Genomic DNA, 21,208 nt, shown 5'->3' with positions numbered 1-21,208 from the left:
AACACGCCCACAAACACCCACACACATTTAACTCATACACAACGCAGACAAATACCATGGCAACAACAAATAATAATAACAATAAATAATAATAATCATAAAAACAATAACAACAATAATAGCAATGAGTATTACATAATGCAAATATTATAGCCCACCAAATAATGATTGGCGTTTTATGCGCTGTGGGTGCATAAGATTTACGGGTTTTCCTTATGGTAAATCGATATAGAGAATAATAGAAATAAAAATAATAATATAAGAAGAAGAAAAATAATAGATACTGAGCAAGACATTTTTAAGAGATTATTTTACATAAACATTTTCCTTTCGAAATAATATTGAATGTGTTCGCTGTATATATATATATATATATATATATATAAACTTATATGTATATAATATATATATATATATATAAACTTATATATATATATATATATATATATATATATATATACATTTATTTATTCGTAATTTTTTCCTTCACTTACTATCCCTTTCTTTTTTTCTCTCTCTCTCTCTCTCTCTCTTTCTCTCTCTCTCTCTCTCTCTCGCTCTCCATTTTTTCTCACTCGTTTTGTCTTAGTTTTTTTTTCTATCTTCAATCATCTTCACTGTGATATCATCTTTGTCAAGATCGTTCTCACCATCACCATCATCATCGTCGTCATCATCGTCATCAGCGTCATCGTCATCATCGTCTTCATCCTTTTAAGAGAGGGAAACAGTGTCATTATAATTGACTACATCCTTCTGATGTTAATAACAATAACAACAATAAAAATCATCATCATCAGTGGCCACAAAACTACGACTAGCATACATACATACACACATTCATACATACAGACAAATCAACCAATCATGCATACATACATACAAAAAGACAAACATACAAACAAACATACATACAAACAGACAAACATACATACAAACATACTAATATACACGCATACATACACGATAACATACTCAAAAATTAGTTCTCTGCTTTTTTTTACCAAAACAAATCAGTCATTGAGAAATACAATATCATACATGATGAGTCAAACTCGAACAATCAATCAACCTATGTGTTTGTGTATGTATGCTTGTTTGTTTGTTTAATTGTAGGTATGTATGTGTGTATGTTTGTGTGTGTGTATGTTTGTATGTATGTATATTTGTTTGTTTGTTTGTATGTATGTATGTACGTTTGTTTGTTTGTATATGTAAATGTGTGAATGTTTGTGTTTATAGGTGTTTATTTTATATCCTGTTATAAATCAGCTAAGTGTGACTAATTATGCTAATTTTGAGAATGCAATATTTCAAATTTCAAATTCTAAGCATACAAACATACGTACACACAAACAAACCTACATACCTGGATACATAAATAACCATGCATAAACACATAAGCAGTGGAAACAACAGACACACAAACCCACGCAAAAAACCCTCACACGCACACAGACACACACACACACACACATATTATTCTTAGAAACGTACTACAACGAGCAAACAGATGATATTTATTTAAACTTGAAAAGATTTTTTTAGTATCCAGAGATTGGATTTACTCACACACACACACACACACACATACATATATATATATATATATATATATATATATATATATATAATGTATACACACATACATACATAAACACATACACTTTGTGTAGAAACATTTACACTATATATACTAATAGACAAAAATATTGACTGGCAAACAAACAACTCGACACAGACACAGACAGACAAAAAGGTAGACAGACAAACAGACAGACATACGGACAGACATATAGACAAACTTAATAACAAATCCGTCTCAACACATGCGTTTCCTCCTTACCTACAGAACGATTAAATTTGAATTCATAATAAGGTGACTAAAAGGTCGTTCCTATCATTAACTAGCGGACATTGTGTGCTTGTGAGAGAGAGAAAGAAAGTAAAAAAAGAATAAGGGAGAGAGAGAGAGGAAAAAAGAGAGAGTGAGACAGTAGACATACCGACTTTGAAACAGAAGACGACGGTCTAAAGCGGTTCTTAGAAAAAACCGTAACTAATCGACTAACTAGTTTGTCGGCTATACAAGATGCGAGCTATTAATAAATAAGATCGATTGTTTATATAACAAAATATGTCTATATACGCATATAAAGATATATATATATATATATACTTGTGTGTGTGTGTGTGTGTGTGCTGTGTGTGTATGTATTTGTATGGATGTATATATTTATTCAATTTGTATGTATTTGTATTTTTATGTATTTGTATGGATATATATATTTATTCAATCATTTTAATTATCATTACAATATTGGCTAAAATTATCATCATCGCCATCATCGTCGCGGCCATCACGTCGTCGTCATCGTCATCATTTTGTCATCATCATCATCACCACCACCACCATCACCACCACCACCATCACCACCACCACCATCATCACCACCACCATCATCATCATCATCACCACCACCATCATCATCATCGTCATCACCACCATTATCATCATCATCATCATAACGACCATCATCATCATCAAAATGTACATCATCGTCGTCATCGTCATCATCATCAGAAGTACTGTGGCGATAATGAATTGCGTTTTCTCCTGTAATTACTAACGAAACATGAGTTAGTAGGGAGTGCAGAAAATTCGAGAGAGACACAAAGAGAGAAAAAGAATGGAAGAGACAAAGTGAGAGAGAGAGAGATTGAAAAAGTACAAAAAGATAGGAAGAAAATTTGTCGTAAGAAGAAAATGACGGAGACCAAATAATTTGAAAAGTTAATCGAAAAAACTGGAAAGATTGAGAGAAGGGTATAAAATTAAGGAGAGGTAAGAAAGAGAGAAAGAGAAGAACAGAAAGAGAGAGAGAGAGAGAGAGAGAGAGAGAGGGAAAATGAATAAGTTCATAAGGCAAGGTAATAATACGCCTATACATTATAACATAAATAACAAGCGAATGAATGCACGCATTAAAAATTGAATTCCTAAGCCAGAGGGGGTGATGATGAAGATGATGAGAATGATGATGTTGTTATTATTATTATATTTTTAAAAATCGTTAATAATATCATCGGTAATGATAATTAATAACGAAATTATCATCATTAACATAAGATCATAATCTAACGAGAGAGAGAAAGAGAGAGAGAGAGAGAGAGAGAGAGAGAGAGAGAGGGAGTGAAAGGGAGTGAGAGGGAGTGAGAGGGAGAGTAAGAAAGAAAGAGAAAAAGGAATGACTTTTATGATTTTCCCTGTAGTTAAATATTCATTAGCTTCTACTTTTTATTATCAATGAATGAATGACTCTTGCCCTAAGATCAAAAAAATGCGATATACGCAACAACGAACACGCTTGCACACACAAACGCACGAACACACACAAATACACATACACACACACACACACACACACAAGTACACCAAGTACACATAAATATATATACACACAAATACACAAACACGAACACACACAAATACATACACACACACACACACAAAGTGGAAAATACTACTACATAATTGCCTTTATAATTTATTATAATTGAGAAGAGGCCAAACTGAGATAAAAATCTTAATAAAAAAAGAACAATAATTATGAATAAATAATAATATAATAATAATAATATTATTATTATTATTATTTTTATTTTTGGCGTTAGTGATTAATGTTCTATTTTATCTGCTGATTGTTAGGTGCAGCAGTGTTTTTTGACTGACTGATTGACTGAAGAATGAATAAATGATTGAATGAATGAACAATGAATGAATGAATAATGAACGAGCGAACGAAAGAACGAATAAGTGAATTATTAAAAAATGCATTAGACGGACTGTTTGAATTAACTGAATAAGTGAATTAAAAATTGACTGACTAAATGAATAAAAGAATGAATGAATGAATGAATGAATGAATGAATGAATGAATGAATGAATGAATGAATGAATGAATGAATGAACGAATGAACGAATGAACGAAAGAAAGAATCAGCAAGTCGATAGACAAACGAACAAACGAACAAATAAAATAAATGAAACAGACTATAATGCCTAGACAAATAATAAAAAATATTAGTTAATAGTCATAATTATATTTTAAAAATAATGAATTATTTTGATAAATAAATAATTATGAATAAATAAATAATAATACAAATGGTATTCTCTTAAATATTAATCACCTTATCTATTTCTTCATCGCTAGCTAACTTGAAAAGCCCCTTTTGAAAATTTTCATACAATTCGCGCCAAAACAAATGATCGGTCGTGACGTCATAAAGGTACTTCTCCGCTTTTATCATATCCAGTACTTCCTCCAAAGACAATGAATCGTCTAAAATTTGTTTGTATTTTGAAATCTTCGGTGTCGTTAGTTGTTGTTGTTGTTGTGGAGTGTTCGAAGATGACGTCGTAGTAGTTGTTGTTGTGCTGTTGTCAGCTGTTGTTGTTAGTGGTACCGGTGTTTCTTCAGCTGTCAGCTGTTGTTGTAATGTTTGCTGTGCTTTTTGTGTTGTTGTTGCTATTTGCTGTGATGATTGTTGTGTCGTTGTTGTTTGCTGGGTTGGTTGTTGAGTTGTTGTAATTTGCTGTGTTGTTGTTGTTGATTGTGGCAATGTTTTAAGAGAGGGCACAGAATTGTTGGAAGTCAACTGCGTCTGTTGCGGATTGGGTTGCGGTTGTAGTTGCGTTTGATTAGTTTTCGGCGAGTTTTTGTTGCCATTTTGTTGAAGAACGTGTTGAGGAATGGAGTGAACAGACGACGAATGGCGAACATTGTTGTCAACATTGTTGATGTTAACAACGGGGACGTCAGACGTCGCAAGGGAATTGTGTCTACCGATGTTGACGCTCTGTTGCAAGTTACTCTCAACATTTTTCTTCAACTTACTTCCGTTGTTGTTGTTGGAAATGTTGTTGTTGTTGTTGTGAGACTGATGATGCGTGCTGCTACTGCTGCATGTCGTTCCTGTTAGCTGCTCTAACCTTTCCTTTAAACAATCAAAGTCCATACATTCCAATCTCTTTTGCATCGAGGCTAGGCTGCCTAGGTCTGACTGTCGACGTCTGCCCAGTTTCGCGACGTTCATCCCCATGCTTGTTGCTATACTGGCGATCTGTTGATTGATTTGCTGCGGTTGTTTTTGTTGTTGTTGTTGCGGTTGTGAAACGACAACAGTTGTGGCTGGAAGGATGTGTTGCTGGGTGTGGCTGTCGTACGCTGTTATTTGATGTTGTTGTTGTTGCTGCTGCTGTTGTTGTTCGTTGTTAACCACTGGTAACGTTGATGTTGTCGTTGAAAATGTTTCAACCGTAGTCGCAACATTGTTGCCGGCTTGTTGAGCAACAAACTCAACCAAGGTAGATGTCTTAGGGGCAGTCGGTGTGACAGCATTCAACCTCAAAGAACCACGAGACAGGCAGAACTTTCTTAAGTTTTCTTTCATCTCAAATAAATTGAACCCTAACCCAGTTTTTGGGGGCATCTGGGTGTGCCCCAATCTTGGTGCCGACCTGTCTCTGACCTGAGCAGTCGGCGTGGGTAGTTGGGTGCATGACGTCAGGAGGCATATACTTGATCGTCTACGGTTGTTGTTGTTGTTGTTCTGAAAGTTGTCACGTTTGTTATTGTTGTTTAAAATGCTGTTGAAAAAAATGTCGTTGTTGTTGATGCTGTAGATGATGTTAATGTCGTTGTTGTCGTTGCTGCTGAAATGTGTGACGTGAAAGCTATTAATTTTGTCGTTGTCGTTGCTGATGTTCATTGAGTTATTTTTGTTGCTGAGTTGTTGTCGGAGGTTGTTTGCTGAGGGGAGTTTTGGTAAATTTAAGTACGGAATTTGTTGTTGCTGTTGATGTTGTTGTTGATGATGTGGCTGTTGTGGGATGTTGTTGTTGTTGGGATCGACAATGTTAGCAACAGCATCAACAACACTGTTGCAAGACTTGTAATTGACAGTTTCGTCGTCGTCATCGTAACTACTTAGGCTGTATTTGCCGCTGTCGTCACTAGCGCTACTACTTATGTTGTGTTTGCTTTGTTGTTGTTGATGATGTTGTTGTTGTTGTAGCGGTTGTATATGTTGTTGAGGGTGTACCTGTTGCTGCTGTTGTTGTTGTTGTTGTTGCTGTAAATTTTCTGCGTCTGTTATCTTTTTGTTGAAATGTTGTTGTTGCGATGCTGTTGCTCGGTTACCCTGTTGTTGCGCTTTATTCTCCTCGATAGTCGTAACGACAAATTTTTTTTTACTTTTTGAGAATTTATCGAATGGATTCGTGTTTTTAGCGTTAATTTTTGCGTGCTTCTCGTCCATGGGTTCTGTGGTAGACTGTTGTCGATGTTGTTGTTGATGCTGATGTTGTTGTTGTTGATGTTGTTGTTGTTGTTTTTGATGATGATGTTGTCGTGTATTTATACAATTGTTGATGAGGTTTTTGCTGCTGCTAATGATCACGTTGTTGTTGTTGTTGTTATTGTTAACTGTATCGTCTTTTTTATTGTTTACACTGTTGTGGTTGTTAATGTTATTATTATTATTGTTATTGTTGTTGTTGTCACGTTCAAAAGATGTATCAACTATCTCCATAAAGATTTGTTTCATAAAACTGAAATTAATTATTGGATGCATGGTTAAATGTATGAATGTATGAATGAACGAAAAACGAATGAATGAACGAACAAACAAACAGATGAATGAACGAACAAACAAATGAATGAACAAATGAACAAATAAATGAATAAATAAACAAATGAATGAACGAAAAGGTGCCTAAATAAATAATTGATTGATGGATCGAAAAAAATCAGGTTGATCGAATGACAGAATGATAAATGAGGTTGATGGATGAATGCTAGTGTGAAGAATGACGGATGGATGGATAGATGGATGGATGGATGGATGAATGGATGGATGGATAGATGGATGGATGGATGGATGGAGAGAGGGAGGGATGGATGGATGGATAGACTAATTGAAAAAAACGAATAAAAAAACGAATAAAAATCTCAAAAACATATTTTTATCGGAAAAAATTTTTGGGTACAATTTTTCAGACGGCGATTTTCATTACACCCATGAATGAAAAAAAATTTAAATAAATAAATAAAATAATATTTTGTCTGATAACATGAGCATAAAATGTTCTAATCATCATCATCCTCATCATCATCTTCATCATCATCATCATCTACTTCTCTTTCTTCTTCTTCCTCTTCATCATCATCATCATCCTTATTATCGTCGTTGTTATCATTATATCATCAGCGCTATCACCTTCATCATTAGTCTTTCTTGTTTGCTTGATCGTCTGTCTGTTTCTCTGTGTGTCTGTCTGTCTGTTTTTCTGTCTGTCTGTCTGTTTTCATTATACTCTCTTTCATCATCGTAGTCGTCATCATCATCATCACCACCATCATCATCACAATCATCACCAGTATCGTCATCATAATCACTACCGTCGAGTAAAATTATTCAGAATTCAGAAAAATTATGAATTAACATAACGCAACACTTTTAAAATAATAAGTTCTGCCATTTATTTTTATTTGTATTATCGTTATTATTATTTGTATTATTATTGCTATTATTATTATTATCATCATTTTTACACATCATTCTATATTGTGGACCAATGTTATTACGAGAATTTCGATGATAATATTGTGGATTATGATATCAAGAATGATATTAAAAATGATACGATGACGATGATACTCTGATGATGATACGACGACGATGATAACAGTTATAATGATAAAGACAACGACAAAGATCCTGATAATGATGATGATAATGATAGAGCTGATGATGATAATGACGCTGATGATGACGATCCTTATTTTATTACTCTTCGGCTGGCTCGTCGCTTTGTCTAGTCCAATTATTTTCTGAATAATTGATTAATTAAACCATAAATTGCATTAGTACTTCCACTGCAGCTTTTGTGGCTTTTGTAGTTGCTTATTTGCAGTAGCTGTAGTAGTAGCAGTAGAAGCAACTGTAGTAGTAGTAGTAGCAGCAGCCAGTAGCAGCAGAAGCAGCAGTAGTAGCAGCAACAACAACCGCAGCAGCAGAGCAGTAGCAGTAGCAGCAGCAGCAGAAGCAGCAGCAGCAGCAGCAGTAGTAGCAGTAGTAGCAGTAGTAGTAGTAGTAGTAGTAGTAATGTTTACAGAATCATTTAATTCCTTGGAATGATTGAAATAAGAAAATTGTCAAGAATTTAATCAGTATTACAAAAACGAAACATCATTTTATTACTATTATTATTATTCTTGCGGTTGTTGCTATTGTTGTTAGTATTCTCGTTTTAATTATTATTTACTCATACTGATATCATCATAATTATTTTGTTGCTGTTGTTGTTGTTGTTGCTAATCTCAATCGAAAAAGATAACCAACAACGACGTTAATAACATCAACAACATATCAGCAGCAACAAAGCAACATTAATAACAACAAAAAATTAACAACAACGACAACAACATAAACATCAACAACAACAACAACATCAACAACAACAAACACACAGCAGGCAGTTGTTGTTCATCAATCGATCGCATACAAGCAAAAAAAGCTTACATACAAACCTGTATGCCTATGTGTTTGCATGCATGCATATATGTATGTATGTATGTATGTATATATGTATGTGTGTGTGTGTGTGTGTGTGTGTGTATATGTATTCATGCATGTATGTACGTACGTATATATGCATGCAAGTAAGGAAACTTATGAAAACTCGATATAATATAAAAATGAAAATGAAAAACATATTTTGTTAGTTGATTATAACAAAATTTACATGTATAAATACGTACAAAACCAAACAAAACCAAACGAAACTAAACGAAATTTTATTTACCCTCAAAAGTTTGCGGGAAACAAATGTAGTAAAATTTTTTACAATTTATAGAGTCGGATCACCCGACATACATACATACGCATACATACATACATATATACATGCACAAACATACATACATACACACATACATACACACATACATACATACATACATACATACATACATACATACATACATACAAACATACATACAAACATACATACATACATACATACATACACATACATATATACGTACACATACAAAGGTACATACACATACACATATATACACACACAAAACGATAACATACAAAATATGAAGTTTGTTTATTAAGATTAAAAAGAACACCATTATCTTGTATTTATACAAACTTAATAACCTTCCTCCGTCAATCAATACATCAGTTTGTGCAAGGAAACTATTTTGTATTTTTGTATATATGCAAACATACATACATAAACACATACATACATGCATGCATACATACATACATACATACATACATACATACACACGCACGCACACACAAACAATCAAATAAACAAACAAACATGTAAACATACATACAAACAAACAAATACACATACATACATACGTGTATTTGGATTTTGCTATCATGCATCCATGTTTCTGTATTTTGAATTCATACAAACATACACACATAAAAACCTAAATACATACATAAACAAAAACATATTAATCATGCATAATTAATAATAACTATTAATCATATTAGTCCGCAACATATATATATTATATTACATTACATTACATTACATTGCATTGCATTACATTACATTACATTACATTATATTATATTATATTATATTATATTATATATATATATAATATATATAATGACCTAGATAATATGACAGGCGCATTAATGTTATTATGATTATACGCATAAATTGAGGTCATCATCGTCATCGTCATCAATTTCCACAACAGCATTATTCGTCATCACCTTCAACATCATCTTTTCCATTACAGAGTCATTTATGTATGTATGTATGTATGTATGTATGTATGTATGTATGTATGTATGTATGTATGTATGTATGTATGTATGTATGTATTTGTGTGTGTATGTATGTATGTATGTATGTATGTATGTATGCATGTATGTATGCATGTATGTATGCATGTATGTGTGTATGTATGTAAGTATGCATGTGTGTGTGTGTGTGTGTGTGTGTATGTATTTTTGTATGTATGTATGTATTTTTGTATGTATTTTTGTTTGTATGTCCGATAAACATGTTCTCACAAGCACTTTCCAAAATAAAAACTGATTATGCAAGCTTCGTCAAAATCAATATGAAAAAAAGTGTTTTCAATCCTCTTTTGAATTATCGTATGTATGTTTCCATGTATGTGGATATGTGTGTATGTACGTGTGTATGTATGTGTGTACGTGTGTATGTATGTATGTGTGTGTATGAATATGTATACACGAATGTATGTATATATTTATAAACGTAAACAATGAAATCTATTGTTTTGTTAGCGCCTAACAAAAGCGCGTTTCAAATTTAAAATATGTGTTTACGCTCTTGTTGTCATTGTTGTTGTTGTTGTTGTTGCTGCTGCTGCTGTTGTTGTTGTTACTGTTGTTACCGTTGTATTTGTCATTTCTCTATTTATCATTATAACAAAGTCAACATATGCAACTACCACAACAACAACATCGTCATCTGTGTCGTCAGTCATTATTATCACTGATCATCATCATCATCAACAACAACAACAACAACAGCATCATCATCATCATCATCATCATCATCATCATCATCATCATCATCATCATCATTAATGACGTCATTAATGACGTCATCAACATCATCTTCTTCTTCATCCTCATCATCATCATTGCTAGAAGATCTTACATTAGAATGTCATAAGTCACATAGCCAGCCTAAACTAAATTTAACTTTCATAAACATTGGGGTAATTAGTAACGATGTATTTATATTAAAAATATTATTTATTATTACGGTAGATATGTGTGTGTTTTTATGTGTGTGTCTGTGTGTGTGCATGTGTGTTTGTGTGTGTGTGTATGTGAGTCTTTGTTTGGTGTCTATGTGTGTTTTGTTTAGTATCTATCTATATATATCATCTGAATAAATATCAGCAACAGTCATATTATTTTTATTATGCAAATCTTCAATAATCAATATAACTAATTGTTATTATTATTATTTAATTATCATCATCATCATCAACCACAACAACAACAACATCATTATCATCATCTCCAACAACTTTTTTTTAATTTTTCTTTCAATTATTAATGAACATAGTTCATAAATTACACTCTAATTGAAAATTAAATTGAAAACTAAGCAGAATAGAAGAACATACAACAACCTGTCCTACCGAGTTGTTATTATTAACTATTATTAAAATTATTTCATCATATTATTATTAATATTATTATTTATTATTATTATTGTTTATTTATTTTTTATTTATTTTATTTATGTAACAATCCAGACGGTGGTCAGTTTAAAACGCAGAAAATTTCCTTACAACTAAATCACAAGAAGAGCGCATTACCAAAACCGATTATTATTATTTTTGTTGTTTCTGGTTATTATTATTATTGTTATTGGTTATTATTATTACTGTTGTTTTAATAATGAATATTAAATATTATTGTTATTATTGTTGTTGTTATTATTAACTACGTCATCATCATCATCCTCATCATCATTCTTAATTAAAATGACAAGAATTGTTGCAAGAATTTACAAACGCAAAAGTTAAAGCTGTTAATTTATATATATATATATAAATGTGTGTGTGTGTTTGTGTGTGTGTATGTGTGTGTGTATGTGTGTTTGTATATATATATATATATATATATATATAATATTGAATATAAAGCAAACAAACATCCATAGAACTGAAAATATCAAATATGAAGAATTATTTCCCTTAAATTCGCGTTTACTCTCACTCTTCATCATCATTTTCTCTCTTTCTTTCTCTCTCTCTTTCTGTTACTTTCACTTTCTCTCTCTCTCTCTCTTCTTAACTCTAACTCTCTGCATTGCAAACACACAAACACACACTCTATTTCTTACTTTTTATTACTCTCTCTCTTTCTCTCTTTTTTACACAAACATACTGATTAACATCATGTGTTATTTGCATATAAGTGTGGGTATACGAATCAATACCATATATACTATACAAACTTATACATATGCATATATCCATCCATATATATACATATATATAGTTATAATTATATATATATATATATATATATTATTGTTTTTATTATTATTGATGTTATTAATATTCAACATGTGTGTCTGTGTGTCGTTTTTGGGCGACCCTAACCCTAACATATATAATGAAAACAATGTAATGCTTATAATTTATTATTGATAAATACTTATGAATGTGTGTGAACGAATGAATGAAATGATCTTCTTTTATTCAACAATGAACGAATGCATGCATGTTTTCGCGTTGTGTGTGTGTGTGTGTGTGTGTGTGTGTGTGTGTGTGTGTGTGTGTGTGTGTGTGTGTGTGTGTGTGTGTGTGTGTGAGAGAGAGAGAGACCCACCAAAAAATAACCTTGCCTTTTATTTTTCGGCTTTTATTGAGCGTTATTCCCCACATAAAGAGAATTTCGTTCGTTAAGTCAGTCATAAATAATAATAACCAACGCGAGTGAGTGCGTCCTCAACATCGTCGTCGTCGTCACCATCTTTCACAAAAATCGAGTTTATCGTTGTTATCCTTTAATTATCATCATCTCCATTTATCACCATCATGAAGCAAAATCAACGTCATCATAATATCAGTCCCCACCATTCTTATAATCAAATTAATCATCGTCGTCATGTTGATCATCTTAGTCATCGTCATCGTCATCACTTTTTAAAGACCTCATCTTCGTCTTCATCCTCATCTCTTAGCTTCTTACTCGCCTTCACCATGGCGTCAATAAGGGACGGGCAAATCAGTAGCTGGCTAGGGTCCTGACCGGAAAACAGACCACCGGCTTTCAATTTCCGTTTGACCTTTCCACTGCAGCAACACAAGCAAAGGTCAACACCCATAGAATTGACCTTTTTGAAGCAATCTTTCATCACGTTCAGTCCCGTAGTATCTATGTCAGATACTCTGGAAAAATCCAAGATGGCGAACTTCCGGCTGCGAGTGTCTGCGAACGTTGGTGGTAAGGATGACGAAGAGGACGACAATGATGATGACGATGGTGGTTGTGTGGTTGTGGTTGTTGTGGTCGTTAGTAGTTTGCGAGATTGGTTTGAAGTTCCTCGTTTTGTTGAATTGTTTGGTTCCACTGAGAACCTTACCTGTATTGATTTTAGCAATTGCTCTTTGAATAAGTCGGCATTGGAGAAAATGATCGATCCGTGAGAACGAAACACGGCGATGTTTTTGGTCGAGAGATGGCCATCGGACTGCTGTCTGCCGTGCTGCAAATCAATCTTTTTGTTGTCGTCATTGTTGTCCAGTTTGTTGTTTTGTTTTTTTTCGTTTTGGTTATTTGTGCTTTTGTTAGTTTCATCTTTGTTTTTCAGGTTGTTACATCTGCTGCTGGTAGTACCGAAAGAACTGCTCCCATAGTGAACATCCTCAACGAATAGTTCGGTGTTTGCAACATTCCTCATCGACATCAACCTCCCGTGTCTAGTTTCGAGTAAAATTGCAAAACCACTACCGATAATACCGACAATTAGACCGATGTCAACGTTTAAAAGAACGGTACTGACGAAACAGAACACCCACACCACGTAGTCTCTTCTACAAACGCGCCATAAACCGGAAAACTCGATACATTCTGTCACCAATAACGGCATCAGGGATGCGCTGACCACACTTCCCAGCACGCAGATCGGTAACGTCGTGAATAGAAATCCGGTTCCGGATATGACGAGTACCGGAATGAGAGTCGATATCAAACTAGCTAGTGAGCTTTTTCCTTCACTTGAGTCGATGACCAGTGTACGTGGAGGTGCCTGCTCGTAATGCAACAACACAATTTCACTTCATTTTGTGTTAGTTATTAACATGAAAAATTATTTCAAAAGTTACAACTACTAAAAATTCAGCACACTACATATTTCTAAATTACAATATCAAAACGTTCTTTAAACCTGAGATGACACAAAACATCCGAAAAACGGAGAAACAGTATTGACAATACCGATGGCGAGTATTTCCTGGTTGGGATCGACCGGATAGTCGTGTTTATCCGACATCAACTTGGCCATCGTTATGTTGAGAGCGTAGCAAACGATTGCTATCGGGATGGCTTGCCTAACTAAATCAGCTATTAAAATCAGGGTTGTAGTTTTTTCCAGCTCAGTAGATGGCAGGAGAGAGAGAGATGGCAGGTGTGGCTTCGGTAATCCTCCGGGTATTGCTCCGATTATCTGGATTAGAAAAACGTTTTTCGTTATTGTATTAAAATAAATGCTTAATTTCAATCGCGAAACAAACCTTAAGGTGGAACCTGGCCTCGAAGGCTGCCAAGTAAGACACCATCGTCCCAACTAGCACAACTATCAACTCTCCAGGAATTGGAAACTTCAGCTTATTCGCCACCTTCCGAGTGCAAAAAAATTTCAGCGACAGTAGGAAACTCATGCAAATGATTGAAGTCAGCAAAGATGCTACATTAGTTTCGGTAATACTCGATAGTATTCGATAGAAGTTGATCGGTAGCTGGAAAGAACCGGATGTTCTCTTTACCGGATAGCCGAACTGCAATGGTAGCTGAGTTTGTGTTTACGTTATTGTGTATATCTGTGTGTGTGTGAGTGCGCGCGCAGGTGTGTGCTGATATTTGTGTATATGAGAGAGAAAAAGAGAGGAAGAAAGAAAGAGAGAGAGAGAGAGAGAGAGAGAGAGAGATAGAGAGAGAGTAAAAATTAGGGAGAAGAAAAATACGCTCGTACAGTACATGAATTTTTGAGCATACAAACCTGATTAATAATGATATGAACGGCAGCTCCTGCGATGAAACTCTTGACAAAAGGCCTTGACATGTAGGATGACATGACCCCCAACCGACCCATCCACATCAGCAGCTGTAAGCAGCCGACCGTCAGTGTTATCAAGGTTGCGGCGTTCATTCGTTGCTCGTTTTCTACGCTGTTGCTAATGTTGTTGTTGTTGTTGTTGGCGATGATGATGATGTTGTTGTTGTTGTCGTCGTTACTGGTACTGTCGTTGTTGTTGTTGATGTATATAAGACTGTTGTTTATGTTGCCGATGTTGTTTGTGTTGTTTTTGCTGGCGTTAATCTCACTTCTTACTCCACCAATGATCTCGCTATGAATTTTTGATATCGTATCATTAGCCCATACGCCATCTGATGAACGGTTACTAAAATTACTCATATCTAAACGACTCGTGACATCACCAGTGACGTCATACTCGAATTTGTTTACGTACGAGCCGACCATCAGGGCCATGACTGCCATTGTACCGACCGAGTTGTGTTGTGACGTACCGAATATGAAATAAAGCCAAGCCGGTATTATCGACGAGTACAGCCCTAAAACCGCTGGCACACCTGTCGGATAATGATGGTCATGATGAAGGTGATGACGACGACGATGATGATGAATATTCGGTTGGATCCGTCCGGTTTTTTTCAGTTGTTCGTTTGAATGTTTTTGTAATCTGTGTTGAGCCGTACAAAAATTTCGAATGAATGAATGAATGATTAAATAATTGTATAGTTGAATGGATTAATTAATTAATTAGGTAAGTAATTTTTTTGTTAATGTCATAAATTAATTCAACGTTTTTTGATCATAAAATATCAATAAAATCTTCACGGTAAACTTCAAGAAACACAACTGCTAAAAACCACAGCCACAAAAACCACAGCCACAAAAACCACAGCCACAAAGACCACAGCCACAAAGACCACAGCCACAAAAACCCCACAACCACACAAACAGACCAGCCAATAGGGAGAAAGCTAGCCCCTGGGGCAGATGAATGAAGCCCACACTCACACCTGCCATCACGTCATTCAGTAACCACTGTCTCCACTTGTAACCTCTCATATTGCCGATCACAGGAAAACTACCTAAGTTGATGGATGTATTTTAGGAAAGGTGGTGGAGAGAGAGAGAGAGAGAGAAAGAGAGACAGAAAAAGAGAAAGAGAGAGAGAAAGAGAGAGAGAGAGAGAGAGAGAGAGAGAGAGAGAGAGAGAGAGAGAGAGTAAAATATTTCGGATAACAGAAAATTGCTCTTCAGAACTTATTAATGTTATTCACTTATAACCGTCACTGTTATTATTATCATTTTGTTATATCATTATTCTTACTATTAATTATAATAATGGATAATAAGAATAATAAGAAAAGATAAAGAGAGAGAGAGAGAGAGAGAAAGAGAAATAATAAAATATTATTATTATTTATTATATTATAGTTCGCATAAAGACAACAATGTCAAGCGGCTCATTGAGGCTCTGTTGCAATCATTGTTATTGTTATCGTCGCAGTAATAGAATTAACAGTAGTAGTAGTAGCAGCAGTGGTAGTAGCTGTAGTAGTAGCTGTGCCAGCGGCTGTAGTAATATTAGTATTTTCAATATAATATTTTTTTAAACCGTTTAAATATAAATTTTAGCGAATTTTCAAAATAATAATAAGAGTAATTCAAAATTAATAATGAAAATAAAATGAAGCTTTTTTTAATATAACTTACTGACAAAATGCCTCCACAGACAACTTTTACTGAACTTACAACGTTTTTGGCAAAGTTTACTTTTAAAACACCGGCAACCACGACTATTATCAGCACCGTCGTCACCCTCGTCGCGTCTTTCAAACTTTTCGCGAATTTCCAACTCGGATTCGCTCAGCGCATCTCTCTCGATTACGATATCAATCGATTTCTCCCGATTATTTCGCCCATCCCTACTGCCAGTTACTACGTCAGCACCACTTTTGCCAGTAGCTGTGACGTCATTTTCCAATTCTACAATACCGATATTCTCAATTTTAATCGACATAATCGGCTTTATTCCATTTAAGTTAGTTATCGAAAAATCTCTTCTTTTCACACTACCGTGTAACATGCACGCATGAACCTATCAGCAATTGTAATGGTTTTAATGCTGGTTTACTCTCTCTCTCTCTCTCTCTCTCTATCTCTCTCTCTCTCTCTCTATATATATATATATACATATATATATTTATTTGTATAGATTTGTACCACTATCTTAGGGCAAATATACTGTTGCATTAACTGACTTATTGTTAAAGTTGTTGTCGCCAAGTTATTTATGTCGTTGTTTAGTTGGCTAATGACGATGTTGAACTTTTTATTATTATTACTACTATTATTTGTGTTATTATTATTATTGTTATTATTATTATTATTACCATATCTTTCTTCAGGTCATTCGCATTAAATTAAGAAAATGAAATGAAATAAACTATTTGATTGACTGATGACAATCGCAAAACTGCTTCTGCAACTACTACTACAACAACAACAACTACTACTACTACTACTACTACTACTACTACTACTACACTACTACTACACTACTACTACTACTACTACTACTACTACTACTACTACTACTGCTACTACTACTACTACTACTACTATGACTATTATTACTACTACTACTACTTATACTACTCTAACCAAATATAAATTCAATAGAAAAAATCACTTTTATTGATATAACTTTTATTATTATTATTATTATTACAGCACTAAATAACGTTATTACTGTTATAATAATTATTATTATTAATGTTATTATTGTTATTATTATTATTGTGGTTGTTATTATTATTACTGTTGTTGTTGCTTATGTGGCAGGATATAGCAAGCACGGCGTCAATGACGGATGGATAGAGCTTCAGTTGGCAGTGATGAGGATGCTGACCTTGACTTTGACCCTGACTTTGATCCTGACCCTGACCTAGGAAGAGATCTCCGGCCGACAACTTTCGTTTGACCTTTCTAGAGCAACAACACAACGAAAGGTCAACACCCATGTTGTTAATCTTTCGGACACAGTTTTTAAAGATGTTAAGTCCAGTTGCGTCTATGTCGGAAACTCTTGAAAAATCCAATATGGCGTGTTTCCGGTTCGGTTCTCCTTGTTGTTTTACTTCCGGTGATGCTGATGATGATAGTGGTGATGAAGATAATGGCGATGCTGATGATAGTATTAGTGGTTCAGGTAATAGTTGTGAGATTTGCAGTTTGTTAGCAAATTTTGGTTGGCTTAGCAGGGTGAATTGGATTGATTGAAGCAATTGTTCTTTGAATGTGTCACAGTTCGAGAAGATTATGGAGCCGTGCAGGCGAAATATCGCCGTGTCTTTGTCAATGTTGTACTTTTCAAACATCTGATTGTTGTTTTTGTTGTTGTTGTTGTTTATTGGCTTGCCGTCGGTGTTCTTGCTTACTGGTTTGTTGATTTTTGACGTTGTTGTTGTTGAAGTTTTATTCTTCTTTAAAACCGTACGAGGTGCGCTTCTGCCCTTCACGAAACCGCCAGCACCAACAAATCCCTCCTCAACGAATAGCTCGGTATTTGTAACATTCCTCATCAACATCAACCTCCCACGTCTGGTTTCTACTAAGATGGCAATACCACTTCCGACGATACCGACAACTAAACCGACATCGACATTTATGAAGACGGTACTTAGGAAACAAAAGACCCACACCACGCAATCCCTCCTGCAGACTCGCCACAACGCGACGAACTCGATAGACTCGCTAATGAGAAGCGGCGTGAGAGACGCACTGACCACACTTCCCAACACACAGATCGGTAAAGTTGCGAATAGAAATCCGGTTCCGGATATGACGAGTAACGGAACGAGCGTAGAAATGAAACTGGATAGAGGACTCTTTCCAGCACATGATTCGTTCACTAAGGTTCTGGAATGGGCCTGATAAATATTGACATAAAGATCTGACGTTTAATTGAATTGTTTTTATAAAATTATTGACACAAGTTGTTAATTCATGAACATGATAACAAATGAAGAATGTTGGTTTTTTAATTACCTGACAGGCTACAAAGCATCCAAAAAATGGAGATACGGTATTAGCTATGCCGATAGCGAGCATTTCCTGGTTGGAATCGACCGAATAATCGTATTTATCCGACATCAACTTGGCCATCGTTATGTTGAGAGCGTAGCAAACGATTGCTATCGGGAGAGCTTGTACCAATAAATCGATGATTAACAGCATCGACGAGTCAGCTTTGGATGGCAAGAGAGACAGGGATGGCAGATGCGGTTTCGGTAATCCTTCCGGTATTATACCGATTATCTTAATAATAATTTTATCGATTATCTTAACAATGAAAATACATTTTTCGTTTAAGAAATCAAACTAATTTCAAAAATTTTACAAATTTAAATTTGAAAAATGAATCCATCACAAACTTTGACATCAAATCTGCCTTCAAACCCGACTACATACGATACCAAAGTTCCCGCCAGAACCGTTATCAACTCTCCAGGAATTGGAAATTTCAATTTTTTTGCTACCTCACGCGTGGAGAAATATTTGATGGACAGCAGGAAAGCCATGCAAATGATTGATGTAACCAGTGATGCTACGTTCGTCTCGCTTATATTCGACATTATTCGGTAAAAATTTATCGGCAGTTGGAAAGAACCGGAGCTTTTTTTGACTTGGTATCCCAACTGAAACGGAAGCTAATAATAAGAATGCGAGCATGCTATAATTAGTATTGTAATTTAAATTTAATATAAATTTCAAACTGAACCTGATTAGCTATGATATGTACCACGGCGCCCGTTATGAAACTCTTGACGAATGGCCTTGACATATAAGATGACATGATACCCATGCGTGCCCCCCACATCAGCAACTGCAAACAACCGACCGTTAGTGTTATCAGTGATGCCGCGTTCATTCGCTGATGATCTTGCTCTAATCTCTTATCGTCGTTGGCGATGATGTGATTGTCCCCGGAGAAGTTACCACCACTCGAATTATGCGCTCCAGCCCCTAACGGCAACTCCCTATCTACCCCATACTCAAACTTATTCACATAAGACCCGACCAAAAGAGCGGTCACAGCCATCGTACCGACTGAGATGTGTCGTGATGAGCCGAATACAAAATACAACCATACCGGTATAATCGACGAGTAAAGCCCAAGAACCGCCGGAACGCCTGCCAGCAAGGCAAAACCGAGTCCCTGAGGTAGATGTAGGAAGCCAACACTGATCCCCGCCATGACGTCATTCAGCAACCATTGACGCCATTTATATTCTCGCATGTATCCAACTATTGGGAAGCTACCTGGAGGGGAAAAATAATTATGGGAGAGAAAGAGAAGAGAGAGAGAAAGAGAGAGAAAGAGAGAAAGAGAGAGAGAGATAAAAATATAAATAAAAACGAAAAAAACAACAAAGAGTAAAATATAGCCATCAAAAATGTAAACTTTGCCGCCACTCATCATTAGCGTCATCATCATCACGACCAATCATCATCTCTTTCTTCCTCACACCACTTACCTGTCATCACTTCCTTGAGACGCTCCCTTCCACACATTTGCTTCTTCAGAGGAAACTCACAAGCTACTTTGGCCTCAGCATCATCGTCTCCGTCAATTATTTTATCCTCCTCCCGTAAAACGAGCTCTAATTGGGAATCGGTCAAAGTCGGCCTGTCGATAGAAATACCGACTGATACACCGCCTTGCACATCTCTACTTTTCGTGGCGTCATCATAGCCCGCGCAATTAACTACATTCTCATTACTCATCGCGAAAATTATCAAATCAATTAACTTAATTTTTTCCTGTCATTTTAAATAGCTTGTCACATTAAGATGAATTAAGATGAGATGCTATACACTATATATATAGTGTGTGTATGCGTATATCAACGTTTGTGTATTTGCGTACTTTTTGTATGCATAAAAAATCAACCGTAATTCGATCCGGTATGCTAGAAGTATCGGTGCACAAACAGTCGAACGATTTAACCGATAATTAATCCAACTACAATGCCGTACATAAAACTAATTGGGTGATTAACTAATTGGGTAATTAATTAAATAATTAGGTGATTAATTAATTTGGTAACTAAACACTACACTCTAACTTAATTCGCTAATTGTTTTACAGAGTTTGATACGTTAACCTGGTTGGTAATGTGAACGTGGCAGAGCGCAAAATGTCATGAGACGAAAGTGATACCGAAAACCAGATTCTTCCACTTGGCTTGGCAATCAGGTATTTCTTAGAGGAGAACATACACACAAATATCGCTTATACCACCACCATAGTCACACACACACTCACCACAACATACA

At 35.2% G+C, this 21,208-nt stretch overlaps 3 protein-coding genes across 3 annotated transcripts; all 3 read right to left on the bottom strand.

Moving 5' to 3' along the window:
• Positions 1-3,686: 3,686 nt before the first annotated feature.
• HELRODRAFT_181918 (hypothetical protein) lies at positions 3,687-6,324 on the bottom strand (the record flags this gene model as incomplete). Its single annotated transcript, XM_009031690.1, has 2 exons — positions 3,687-3,740; positions 4,195-6,324. The coding sequence occupies 2 exons, from the start codon at positions 6,322-6,324 to the stop codon at positions 3,687-3,689; spliced, it is 2,184 nt and encodes a 727-aa protein (XP_009029938.1).
• A 6,427-nt stretch (positions 6,325-12,751) lies between these two features.
• Positions 12,752-16,886, bottom strand: HELRODRAFT_194469 (hypothetical protein; the record flags this gene model as incomplete). The annotated part of the gene is made up of 6 exons (XM_009031689.1): positions 12,752-13,864; positions 14,003-14,281; positions 14,349-14,624; positions 14,834-15,426; positions 15,823-15,951; positions 16,580-16,886. The coding sequence occupies 6 exons, from the start codon at positions 16,884-16,886 to the stop codon at positions 12,752-12,754; spliced, it is 2,697 nt and encodes an 898-aa protein (XP_009029937.1).
• Positions 16,887-17,547: 661 nt separating this feature from the next.
• Positions 17,548-20,656, bottom strand: HELRODRAFT_194468 (hypothetical protein; the record flags this gene model as incomplete). Its single annotated transcript, XM_009031688.1, has 5 exons — positions 17,548-18,798; positions 18,917-19,186; positions 19,303-19,578; positions 19,650-20,191; positions 20,407-20,656. The coding sequence occupies 5 exons, from the start codon at positions 20,654-20,656 to the stop codon at positions 17,602-17,604; spliced, it is 2,535 nt and encodes an 844-aa protein (XP_009029936.1). The 3' UTR covers positions 17,548-17,601.
• Positions 20,657-21,208: the final 552 nt, after the last annotated feature.

Source organism: Helobdella robusta, assembly GCF_000326865.2.
Source record: "Helobdella robusta unplaced genomic scaffold HELROscaffold_77, whole genome shotgun sequence".
NCBI lineage: Eukaryota > Metazoa > Annelida > Clitellata > Rhynchobdellida > Glossiphoniidae > Helobdella > Helobdella robusta.
The sequence above is the reverse complement of the archived record's forward strand: the minus strand, read 5'-3'. Positions and strand labels throughout refer to the sequence as shown.